The sequence below is a fragment of the Pteropus medius genome, unplaced genomic scaffold (assembly GCF_902729225.1).
Source record: "Pteropus medius unplaced genomic scaffold, Ma_sr-lr_union100, whole genome shotgun sequence".
Classification (NCBI taxonomy): Eukaryota; Metazoa; Chordata; class Mammalia; order Chiroptera; family Pteropodidae; genus Pteropus; species Pteropus medius.
In genome coordinates this window covers 26848350-26861658 of record NW_024347791.1, presented here as the reverse complement: position 1 = coordinate 26861658, position 13309 = coordinate 26848350, and the positions used below count along the sequence as shown (strand labels likewise).

The window sequence follows — 13309 nt, the reverse complement described above, 5'->3', positions numbered from 1 at the left end:
CAGGCTGCAAAATACCATAGACCGAGAGACATAACAATAGAAATGTATTATTTCTCACAGTTCTAGAGATTGGAAGACCAGGATCAGGGTACCAGCATGGTTGGGTTCTGGTGAAAGTTCTCTTCCTTGCTTCCAGATGACTGCCTTTAAGCTGTGTCCTCACTTGGCAGAGAGAGACAGGGAGAGAGAGAGCTATTAGCTCTCTGATATTTTTTTCTCTTCTTACGAGGGCACTAATCTCATCACGAGGGCCACACCTCATGACCTCATTTAAACCTAGTTTTCTCTCAAAGGTCTCATCTCCAAATACCATTACATTGAGGATTAAGGCTTCAACATATGAATTTTGAGGGGGACAAAATATAGTCTACAGCAGTTTCTTAAAAAAAAAAATTCTACTTTCCAAAGTCTTAAATATACTGTACAAGTGCATTCTCAGAAAAGAGGGAGTTAACTAGAAATGCTAAATATCACTTGATTGTGCTGGAGAATCACTTATATAAGAAAATCTGAAAAATTTCTATGCTGTCTGTTTCTAAAGGTGATAATCTCAGCTATTCCTTATTTTTATGAATTTAATTTCATATTTTTAATGATTTTATTGTTAAACCGAAGTTCCTCCAAGAATTTTCAATCACTCCCCACCTCAAAAAAAATCATTAATTCCAAAATGGTCACAGACTAAGCTATATGAGTGGTTTTATTGTTCAAAGGGCTTTAATCATGCATTCTAGTATCATATTTGATCCAGACTTATTCTACTCTGCTCTTGATTCATTTAACTCTTGTTCCACAACTCCGATGGTTCTTACTAGGGAACTATGGTGACTTTTGCTTAAGAGGCACTTGCTTTTCCTCACTAATTCATTTTCTATTCATTCCAGCTTTCTCTTACTTTTTATTTTTCAGTATTGACATTGAATTATATTCCTAAATGTATTAAAGATTTCTTTTAACTTGACTTTAACTCCTCACTTAAACGGCAATTTTCTAGTCTATTTAAATCACTATTCCATATATTTTTTTAAGTTGATACTCAAGTACTGATAATAAACCTGTAATCTGAACCCTGACATTTAAAGTTTGTATAAAGTTTTTGTTACATTTTAGTAAGAAAACAGTAAAAATGTCTTATCAGTCTCACAAACAGATGAGTTAATATGCTTAATATAGTTCATATCCTTAGTTTTGCCAATTTTTTAAAAAAATTGTAATTGTTAATTCAAATTTGCCTTTGAAAAAGTATTTATTTTCATATACAATAATTATTTTTTTAATTTGTCTTGGAATATAATTTTAAAACATTTAATACAATTATTTAAAATTTATTCTTACCTAGCATTTTATTCAAACTGAAAATCATATATGGTAACAATAAAAATATTTATTGTAAAACAATTTTAACACTTGAATTAAAAACTATGTAGATTTACAATTTCTTCATTCTGTGATCTTAGAACATCAGATATTTTTTTAGAGTTTGTACTTTTTATTTTAAGGGAGCTATAACATGAAAGACCAGACAGATATTTGATGATGGATATCGCCAGCAATGACATCAGAGATATAATCATATAATTTAGAATTTCCCCATATTAAAATTTTAAATAAAACTATAAGATTATTTTCTAGTCCTCTTAATATCAGAAATTATTAACCCTAAATATTATTATTTGACAACTTTTTGTTTTTGAAATCTTTCATGAAGAGTCCAGTAACATTAACTGAAGAATGTTAAGCTCAGAAGTACTTAGTTCTTTATTTTTTGTGTATTTTGTGCATTCTTAAGTAAAAGAGACTGCTATATATTGTCCCATCAATTAGAATTTACTCACTCCAATGTTAACAGGCTAACTGCAGAAAATCCCAGGCTAACGCTTGAGAATGTACAATGATCTTTAAAGATACATGATGTATTTTTCTGAATAAATATTAAGACTCAGCTATCTGTAAAGAAACTTTAGAAAGCTGTGCTTCATTTTTTTTTTTTTTTTTTTTTATTGCTATGACAAGAAAGAGAAGAATGAAAGGAAGGATATATAAGAGGTTCTCACTGGGACTTAGACATTTAAATTATGTATTATCTCTGCATTGTTCAAATGATACTTATCTGATTCTCAACCTCAATCACTTGTTTTAGTTGCTAAGAATAGAAATTAAGGACAGACTTTTAGTTTAACAGTTATGGGGGAATAATAAAAAGCATAACGAAGAATATTAGTTTTTAAAATACATTTATAGATAGAAATGCAAAGCAGCATTCTCTATATTCACATTATCTTTGAAATCTTAAAAATCCTATAACTAAATATTGACTTATTTTGTTAATGAAATGAAGACTAAAGATTAAAGTGTTTTCTTCATAGATTATAAGAATACATGTAGAACATTCATGAATAAGGTTAAATAAGTGTGTGTTAATAGATTACTTTCTCTGAAAGTCATAATATATCTAGAAATGTACCTGAAATCAAGTGAATTGATCTAAAAGAAATTCTAACAGATCAAATTGTTTTAGAACAAAAAAAAAAAAAAAAAAAAAGGAAGAGATGACCTATACTATCTGAGGTCCTATTGTGCAAATGAAGACTACACGCAAAAGTATATGAAATTAATAAAAATCTCTCACCAATAATGATTTACATCCTTAGTCTCTTTCTCTAGTCCATCCACTATGTACAGATGTCATAGGATCCATATTTCAGTTACAAAGATAGTTTCTGCAAATGGATTGATCTACAGCATTATAGTTGAGCAGAAAAAAACACCTGAAGCATCAGGAAAGACTCCTTTTTCAAAACATCTCAACAATAAGAATGAAAATAAGTAAACACAAGAATTTATAAACAGAATAAAAAAATTAATTTGTATCCAATGAAAAATGTTTGCAATAAAAAAAGAGAAATAATGTATGCACACCAAGGAAAAACATTTTCCCAGATGTTTAAATGGAATTATTATGCTAAAATAAAGAAAATAATAAAAAGCTACCACTTCTATTGTCAACATTATAAAACTGTTTAAAATGTCTACTAAGTACAGACAAGTATTGAAGAGAGAGTGTATTAAAGTGACAATCAATAACAAAATCTTTTTGGAAGAATAAGAAATGACAGAAAATGAAATCAACTAAATAGAAAATAAACATGGGAAATATAACTAAAACAATATGTAAATTAGTAAAATGATTATAAAAATAAGATAGAGAGAATGACATATATACATCATAAAATATGGAGTTTTTACCAGTACAGAATTAGATTTTCCAAGGAAGAAAATAGAAAGAATAAATGTTAATCAAAAGTAGAGTTGAAAAAAATTTATAAGCTGAAAAACAAATGAACTAATTTGATTTTAATAAAATATTAGGTTTACAAATGAAGCAAAATTCTGTCTAGATACAAACTACAAAAAAATCTACATAAAATATCAAAATATAATGGAGGGAAAAACTGAAATTTGATAGCAATCATGTAGAAAAACAGGTCACTTAAAAAGAATGAACAAAAATCTGCATATCAGATTTATTGAGGAGAGAGCAAAACAAATAGTAAAAACACTGACAAATTGTTCTAAATTAAGTCAAAAAGATTAAAAAAATAGGGTTTCTTTAGCCAGTTGTGTATTTAGTCACAGCAAAATAATACTTAGATATTTAAGGTTCAAGAATGATGTTCTTATGACCTTTTCTTTTGAAAAGATGTGAGCTGCGTATCATAAGTGATAAATATCTTTAATATCAAATGTTAGTTAAATAGGGACTATGAAAGTAACTCTAAATATTGAGATGAGTAAAGAGACCAACTGCTGTCAAAAGGAGGATTGTGGCTAGTCCATTTAGACTTTTGATGCAATTCTAAAATCATCAAAATCAGGATAATATTGACATTATAGTACACAAAACACTAACTAGTGCAGTAGAAAAAATATATATAACATTTGTATTAATAATAAAAGGACAAATCTTAAGAATACAATTAAAACACTATTTAAACTAGTAGGAAAATTAAGTCTGATGGTCAGAAAATAAAAATTACAAATATAGAGGGAGAAAAAAAATGGTGTAGAAGATAGAAGCTCTGTTCATCCCTCTGGCAACCAAATCAAAGTTGTAATGGAAACAAAGAGCAACAGCAAAGAAAAATCGCCTGGGATCTAGATGAACAAGCCATATGACTACAAAGAAATCCAAGAAAGCACCCTGCAATAGCAGAAGGTAGGACGGGGTGAAGATGCCGGGCTGCCTGGTCCTGAGCAGCGATCCAGACACAGCACCACCATAACTGTGATGTCATCAAACTGGATAACAAAGGTCACTCTGCCCAGAGGATTTCCTAAAACCTCGCCTACCCCAATTCGGGCTCCACCCAAGCCACATCAATGTGTATCCTCAGCAAGTCAGGTGTTCATTGCTGAGACTCACATTGTTGGAGGCAGCTGGCCTTGGTTTCTGGTGTAGCCTTTTGAGGCAACTAACTATAAGCACAGCATCTGTGGATTGCTTGCTGAATCTTGTCCCAAAGGGGTAGAGGCTTGAGCTAAATTTGGCCTGCAGCTGAACCCCTCTCAGGACTGTGCCATTGGACACCTACTTCACAAATCCACACTAATAAGACCAGGAGACTTGGGAGTTTTGCTTAGTATATAGAAACAGACATGGAAAGGCAACCAAAATGGGAAGACAAAGAAGCAGAAACCATATGACAGAACAAAACAGAGACCCAGATATAATAGAGTCAAGTAATCTAACAGATGCAGAGTTCAAAACACTAGTTATAAAGATACTCATTGAACTTTGGGAAGTGCAGAGAACTCCAACAAAGAAGTAAAAACGGAAATGGAAATTATAAAAGGAAACCAATCTGAAATGGAGAACACATTATCTGAGTTGAGAAGTATATTAAATGGAATAAACAAAGGAATAAACAAAGTAAATAAAGAAGAGGATCACATCCCCTAACTACAGGACAGGAAAGCCAATCAGGACACTCAATCAGAATGCCAAGAAAAAAGATTCCAAGACTATAAAAATAACTTAAAGAGCATATGGGACACAATTAAGGCTCTAAATATTCATCTGATCAGCGTAACAGAGTAAAATCAAAATGTTGAGCAGCTGTTTGAGGAAATAATGATGGAAAACTTTACTAACCTTGTGAAGGAAATGGACATAAAACCCCAGGAAGCTCAGAGAATTCCAAAAATCAAGGATCCAAAGAAACCCACACCAAGACACATCATAATTAAAATGCCAAAGGTTAAATACAAAGAAAGAATATTAAAAGCAGCAAGAGAAAAACAGATAATTACATATAAGGGAACATCCATATGACTGGCAGCTGATTTCTCAAAAGAAATTATGCAAGACAGAAGTGCATGACAAAAAATATTCGACAAGATGAAGACCCAGGATATACAATCGAGAATAATTTATTCAGTAAAGCTATCATTCGGAGTTGAAGGACAGATAAAGAGCTTCCCAGATAAAAATAAACTAAAGGAATTTATCACCGCCAAGCCAGAATTACAGGAAAAATTGGAGGGACTTCTTTAAGAAGAAAAAAACACGTATCAAAAACAGAAATTAAGAATGGAAACAACTACATTCCGATAGGAATGGTGGAAAAAAATTGGAAAAAAAATTAAATGCTCCAATCACAAGATAGAGTGGCTGAAAAGATAAGAAAACAAGACCCCTACAGATGAAAACGAAGAGAATGGAAAAAGACATTGCTTTGATGAACCTAGAAAGTATTTAAGTCAGTCAGAGAGATAAACATTATATGATTTCACTTATATGCAGAATTTAAGAAATAAAAAGAACAAACTAATCAAAAACAGACTCTCAAATATAGTGGACAATTTGGTGATGGACGGAGGGGCGGGGGTTTGGGGGAGCTGGGAGAATGGGGTGAAGTATTAAAGAAGTACAAATTAATAGCAGACAGATGGTCACGGGGATGGGGAGCATGGCGTAGGTGGTACAATTAGCACTAATATATTGGCTAGGTGGAGAGTCAGGGGAGGGAGGGAGCAATTTTGGGAATCATTTTACTAACTATATAGATGTCTAACTAATGTTCTGTATACTTGAAACTAATTAAATTTTTTTTTAAAACTAAAATTAAATTAAACTTAATTTAATTTAAAAAATGACAAATATAATCTTGACAAATACTAGACATGATGGTTTAGAAAATAAAGTACAAAACAAAAAATGAGTGGAAATAGAAGAAATAAGAAATAAAGTTTAATAAAAAATAACACATTTTTAAACTAATATTAAAGTTTTCAAAACATTAAATATTTAAAATATTGTTTAGAACTGGGAAATAACATCAATGAAAACACGCTATCATGTATCAGAAAACTACACAACTTACTAAAAGATGCTAAAGGCTTGAATAATGAAAGAATCATATTATAATCGTGGAAAATACACTATATTAAAAAATCTATAAATTAGTATAATTCTAATAAATAATCTACTGTATTTTCATTTCTTGCAAAATTATTCTGAACTTTATCTGAGATTTATCATCCAAAGCATTAAAATGATTTTTAAAAATACAATATTAGTGTAGGATAAGTCTCTCACATAAAATAGATTAGAATATGCAGAAATATTAAAAAAAATGTAGACATTTAGTTTATGATGACAAAAATTATTGATGAAAGAAATAGAGTAGGGACAACTGGTTATCAAATAAGAATTAAAGTTATATTTTATATTTTAGCCTCAAATTATGGACCGAGATATGTTTTAGATGGAATAAAATGTGATAATGTGAGTGTTAGATGACAACATAAATCTATATATGTAAAATCTTATCATGGCAAAAGCATTTCAAATCATGACTCAAAAGTCGAACATCATAACACAAAAGTTTGATAGATTTGATTATATAAAGTTATAAGATGTCTCTATGGCTGAAAAGACCACAAACGAAGAATAAATAAAAGAAAAGAAATTGCTGAAAATAGTAATCTTTTTTTTTTTTTTGGAAAGAGCTATTATAACAGAAATTTGAATGGACAAAAGGTTAAACTGCATAAATGGACATTTCAAAATTAATAAATTAATATGGACAAAAGTATTTAGACACATTTATGTTAACTTATAATTTAATACAAAATACTTAACATTTTTTAATATTAGACAGACAATTTTTTTTAAATTTTAGTATCTGATGTTAGTACTATCTGGGGAAAAAGAGTCACTCAGGTGCAGTTGGTGGAGAGTGAATTTGTGCAGGCTTTCTGCAATATAACTTGGTAATATTTATAAATGACTTAAAATTTTTGTACCATTTGATTCAGCAATACCACTTCTCAGAATTTACCTTCAGGAAATAAGACAATTACAGAGGTGTATGAATAAGAATGACTTCTCAGTTTCCTAAAAGAATGCTCTGTTCTGAGAGATATTTAGCAAATAAAATGAATATATATGATTTATGACAATCTGCATTTAGGACTTGATCAAGAGGTGGGATTTGAAATTAATTCTAAAGTATCTAAGCAAGGAATAGAAATAGGGAATTTAGAAGCATGGCCAAGTTTTTTTTTTTTTTTTTTTTTTTTTTTTCCTTTTTGGGGTTTATAGCCTATGCCAGAGATTAAGGAAAATACAAGTAATATATAATAGAAAGTGAAATTAATAACAGCTGTGGCAATAGATTAACTGTTTAATGTTGTGTTTTGAAAATAAACTTTTTTAGCAGTTCAATTTATGTGTTCGTAGTTGGCAATTTTCTTCCAGGTGGAGATTTAGTGATCTAATAACCTTACTTATTCTTGTGGCTCTCTCATTTTCAACTTTTATCTCTCGAGATCACTCTGCAAGGTTACATGTGGAAGTTTTTATTGGCTAGGCCTTCATTCAATTGCCTAGAACACAAATCACATGGTTACATTCAACTGCAAGTGACAGTGGAGAATGTTTTGCTCTGTGCACTGAAAGAAAAAGAAACAAGTTTGTTGGAAGCAAAAAATCTCTGCCCCAATATATCCTTCTGATCACCAAAAATTTTTCCATTTCATTTTCCTCACACAAACCACTGCCATTCCTTGTCCAAAGAGACAACCTAAAGACCCATCAAGCCAATATATCTGACCCAAAGATCAAGATCATAGATATGCACAATCCTCTTCATCATATCTGGATGCATTAGTTAAGAGACAAATGAACCAAAAGACAAGTTATCAATGAACCTCTCCACCCATACACAAAATGCAGTGATAGAATAGATCTCTGAGAAATGCTCCTTTATATAAATGCTTCCATTTAAAAATAAAGGAAGAATGACAAACACAGTGATCACTTATCCGTAGCAATTATAATAACATGCCAGACTGGCATTAAAAGATTACTTTGCCTTGGTGATAGTTGTAGTTTCTTGCAGAAACTGGATTCTCTCCTGCGTTGGTGGGTTTTGTTTGTTTGTTTGTTTTGTTTGTTTTTTTGTTTGTTCGTTTTTTGCTTCCCTCGATTCTACCTTATGGGAAATTCAACCTCGTCAGTCATACTCCATGGCCACATCTGAAGTGAGTGTTTGGGAATATACCCCTCATGACAACTACACATCTTTAATAGTTCACTTCTTGCTTTCACTAGGTTTGGGGCTCCAGAGATTGAAGTTTCAGATAGTCTTTTTTTTTTTTTTTCTTCTATAAAGACATATGTTTCTTTGGCACAACAGTTCAATAAAAAACACAATGGACTCCTAATCTATGTGTCAAATTCATGTGCCTATAACTATACTCCAAGGTCTTTTGAGTAATTACCGAGCCTAATTTATTTCTTTCCTTTTCCCGTCTCTAAATCCCTCTCTTAGATTGTAAGCAGCTACAATGAGGCTATATGTAACAATGGGTGTGGGAGGGTAGGCAGCGCATTCAATCTGATCTTTGCTATAGGGCTGAGTTTTGATGGATTTTGTAGCCTAGAGTTTCACTCAGTTCTATCCCTTAGTATGCAACATCTATAAATAGTTGATTTTCCAAACATTTGAATACCTAAATGTCTGGGCTTTCTTTTGATCTTTTTTCATTTCTGCTTACAAACTGGCTATACTTTACTAGGCTCATCTTCTTTACTATCTTTACTAAAGGCAGAATGTAAAAGTATATTATTAACCTATATCTTTCCAACTACCTCCTTGAAAGCTACAAGTCTAACAGGCATCTAATCCTCAATGTTGAGTATTCATTTTCCACCTTCAATCAACAACACTTAACACTGTTGGTAATACCCTTGAAATACCTTCTTCCCTTTGATCAACAATAGTGTGTTCTCCAGAATCTTCTCTACCTCTCTGTTTTCTTCTCAGTCTGCTCTGCTAAAAGCATTTCCTCTTTCTAGACTTTAAATATTAGTGTTTTTCAGGGCTCAGTTGTCAGACCTTTTCTTTCCACCTAGATTCACTCTCTTGGAGAGTTTATCAATATCTATAGCTTTAAATAATATTTATAATGATAAATTCCAAGTTATCATATCCAGCCCCAACCTTTCTCATGACATTTTTATTTTAAAATGGTGTAACTGTGTTCGTCACACTAAAAATTACACATGCATATTTTCAGATGGAGAAAGAGGAGAAAGGAAAGATATAAAACTGCAAAACATATGTGTATTTATATACTTAGTCTCTCTTTAAAATGTAAGCTCAATAGCAACAGTGATTAATGTGGCAAATGTTATATTTGCCACAGGTGTCTTGCACATAATAGATATACAATAAATATTTGTTGACTAGATCATTAGTGTAATACACATTAATGAAAATTTATTTAATAGAAATATGCTAATTTCAAATAACTCATTCTAATGCAGATATAAACTCTGAGACTAAATAACACGCTAACTTGAGCAATGTTTTTTTTCTCTTTTGGCATCTAGATCCCAATGCTCTGGCTGGCCAGACTGGCCCTGATCATGCTCTTATAGGAGGGATAGTGGCTGTAGTTGTATTTGTCACACTGTGTTCTATATTTCTGCTTGGTCGATATCTGGCAAGACATAAAGGTAGGTCATCTGTAATAAAATATTATTTATTTTGACAAAAAAATCTAAACACTAGCTTTACCATGAAATATTCTATGAGCGCGCACAAGAGATAGAGACAGACAGAAAGAGAGACAGAGCTAGAAGGAGAGAGATATAAATATTAAAGTATTTTAGGGAATTCTTGATTATTTTAATCAACTTTAAAGTTAAATTGGCTCAGCAAAATAATGGCCAAAGGTCACAGAGTAAGTCACGGGCTCAGTAAATAAAAAAGGAAGCGAGTTTGTAATTTATCTGTAGAACTGAAATGCAACAAACATTAAGCATTTGGTCAATGTTTTGTTTGTAGGTTTACGGACACACACATGGACATATTAGTGAGACGAAACTATATATATGTATATATATTTTGCAATGGGCTAGGTTGAAAACCATTGATATAATCTATTTTTAAATGGAGTTAACAAAATGAATGGTGACACAGTTGATGTGATCATTATCAACACCTTAACAAAAGATCCTGATTGCTACAGCTGCATGGATCACATGGTCTGTATCCATCATTAAAGAAATCAAAGTACTCATTACCCATTCATCTGGCTGTTGCCTCTAATTTGGCCACAACTTCATCTACAACATTTACCTGAAAACTGAAAGATAGTATGTAACTTTAGAGAGGTGAACTGTTTCAGAATATGTTCCAACTTATAAGAAAAATGGCATAAGTTTCTTCCTAAATGAATGTAGTTTTACTGTTGGCTATTTACCAGTCTCATAGAACTAACATTTTTTTTTTTTTCCCCCAATACCCACAGGAACATATTTAACAAATGAAGCTAAAGGAGCTGAAGATGCACCAGATGCTGACACAGCCATTATTAATGCTGAAGGCAGCCAAGTCAATTCTGAAGAGAAAAAAGAGTATTTCATTTAAAATGCAGGCCAAGATTCTGAGTTTTACTTATCAGGCTGGCTGCTGGAGAAAACTGGCTATCATCTTTCAGAATTCATTTCTCCCATCTTCTGCTACCTTTATTAACTTCCACACCATACTGCTATCAGTAGCCAGTGTATACCAACAATCAGCTGTCAAAAGCATTATTCTTTAATTACTGTACCATTCATAATGCAGGACATTTCTTACTGCCTAAATTCCACATCATTGCTCTTTTAACATACAGTGCTTGAATATACAGCCTTAACAATGTTAATCATCTCTTTGGATTATGATATTGAATTGTTTTTATACATTGAAAAAAATGTATACAGAGTCCCCGCTTTAAATCATAGACTGTGTCAGTTTGTCATTGAACAGCTATCACAAGGAACGGGATTAGATAAAGAGCTAATGTGCTTAAATTTTATCAGACATTAGAGGTTTACGATGTTTTCTACATGTCTCTCTTCAAAGACGTGTTTAAAAACATATGCCCTAGGAAACATCAACTGAAAACACTGTAGTATAGATTCTGGAATGTTTGAGATTTACTGGTAAAGCTGTATCAGTTGCTATCTAAAAATATAGTACTTGATACAGGAGCCATGTGTATGAATTGCAATCATGTCATAATATCTTTATGTAATTATATAGATCCCACCATTAGGTTATTTTAGCTTCATTTACCAAAAATTATTACAAACATTTTACCGCTTTGTAAATCACAAAGATTTCATTCATTTCTCTAATTTGATTCTGTAATTTATTTGCTCCACAACGACTCACCTGCCTAAACGAAATTGAAATATCCATAGGGCACAATTTTGAGACATTTTAGTATGTGTATATAGTGCATATATTAATCCAATTAAACATTATTTGATACATATTTAACTTTTTTGGCTGTAGGTAATTCAGTCATAAGTAAGCATTTTCTAATGTCCATTATATCCCTTTAGATATTACTTATACCAATATTATAAGTAGATAACATGTATTAGTATTTTGTCTGTATGTCCTAGCACTGTTCAACAACAAATTTTTCTAGTTATTTTTAATTTTTATTTGTTATACAATGGAAGCACAATGTTATAAGGAAAGGTAATTTTAAGCTAACAACCAGTGCACAGCCTCAGGTTTTAAATTACAACCACAGTTGAATAATAACCTAAAAATATACTCTTAGTTTGCTAAAAATTTACAAATTTTAATTTGGCAGTTCTAGAGCTGCTTACCTATGTTGGTTTGCCAAAAAGAAGTGTTTAAGATATGTTTTCTGTATAAATGAACTAATTCTTTATATTAAATTCCTGTCTATGCATTTTGTGAGGTACAAACTTATGAAACAGTGAGTGATAGAGAATTTCTGCCATGCTTTTAACTTCAAGGTGAAAGTCTCTTTCTCTGAATTATTTCTGAAATTTTGGTGTATTTAACCATTAGGAAATGCTGTATTCTTAAATACAACACAGAATCAATCTAAAGTCATATTATTCTTCTAGTAAAATACAGTACTGCTAGATTAGTTCTCATTAAATTTATTATATGCTAAAGATTAAAAATCCAGTTAGATAAAAAATATTTTCTGATTCACGAGCACTTCATCTTTAAGAAGAAAACAAATATGAAAATATGGTAGCTACACTTGTGATGTCTGAAAGCATGTGGCCTATGTTTTGAAAAATAATATCTTGGAATTTATTTTGGGAAAACGAGAATGGTTGAGTACGACATCATGTGTTAATAGCAAATGAAAGACAAGGGTGCTGTATCTTAGATTATTTATCAGAAAAGTATAAATCTTTTAAAGACAATGTTAGAATTTTAAATTGTTTTTTTGATTGTTGAAGCATTTATCTTGTTGATTTCTTACAAAAGAAAAAGGATGATGTCAGTCAAGCAGCACTTTTTCAGAATATACAAAACATAAATAATATGATGTGGTTGAGTGTTAACATAATAAATCATATACAGTATGACATTTTAAGGAAATAAGTCTGCATTGATGTGATTGCATGCTTGTTTTTACAGTTCAATTCATACCATCTGTGGAAAAATGCAATAATATGTTAATATAGTATGGTAGTTTGAGAGAATCAGGTAGGTGCTACTAGACACATTGAAACTAGGATAGGTTTATAAACTGTTCACATATTTCAATGCATAATCTTTAGAAAGACTGCACAAAGCAAAATCCATCCTGTTATTACAAATAGAAAGGTTCTTATTACAGAAGTAAGTTGTATAAACTGCATCATCAATTACTATTTAAAACCTAATTTCAGGATGCACTTACAAAATTGCTACTCTTCATCGATGCTGTATTTACAATTCTCTTCATTTTCTCTGTATTCTACTTGGCT

The 13309-nt window shown here is 31.3% G+C and overlaps 1 protein-coding gene across 2 annotated transcripts in view; it reads left to right on the top strand.

Annotated features, from left to right (window-relative positions):
* CADM2 (cell adhesion molecule 2) overlaps nt 1–12930 on the top strand; it is a 982117-nt gene extending 969187 nt beyond the window's left edge. Inside the window, exons 8-9 of one of the 2 annotated variants that reach the window (XM_039878270.1) lie at nt 9902–10027; nt 10825–12930. In XM_039878270.1, coding sequence (XP_039734204.1) covers nt 9902–10027; nt 10825–10943 — 245 coding nt within the window. In that variant the 3' untranslated portion in view covers nt 10944–12930. The remainder of the gene's footprint in view (nt 1–9901; nt 10028–10824) is intronic. The other variant, XM_039878269.1, reaches the window with a different exon arrangement.
* The last annotated feature ends 379 nt before the right edge of the window (nt 12931–13309 follow it).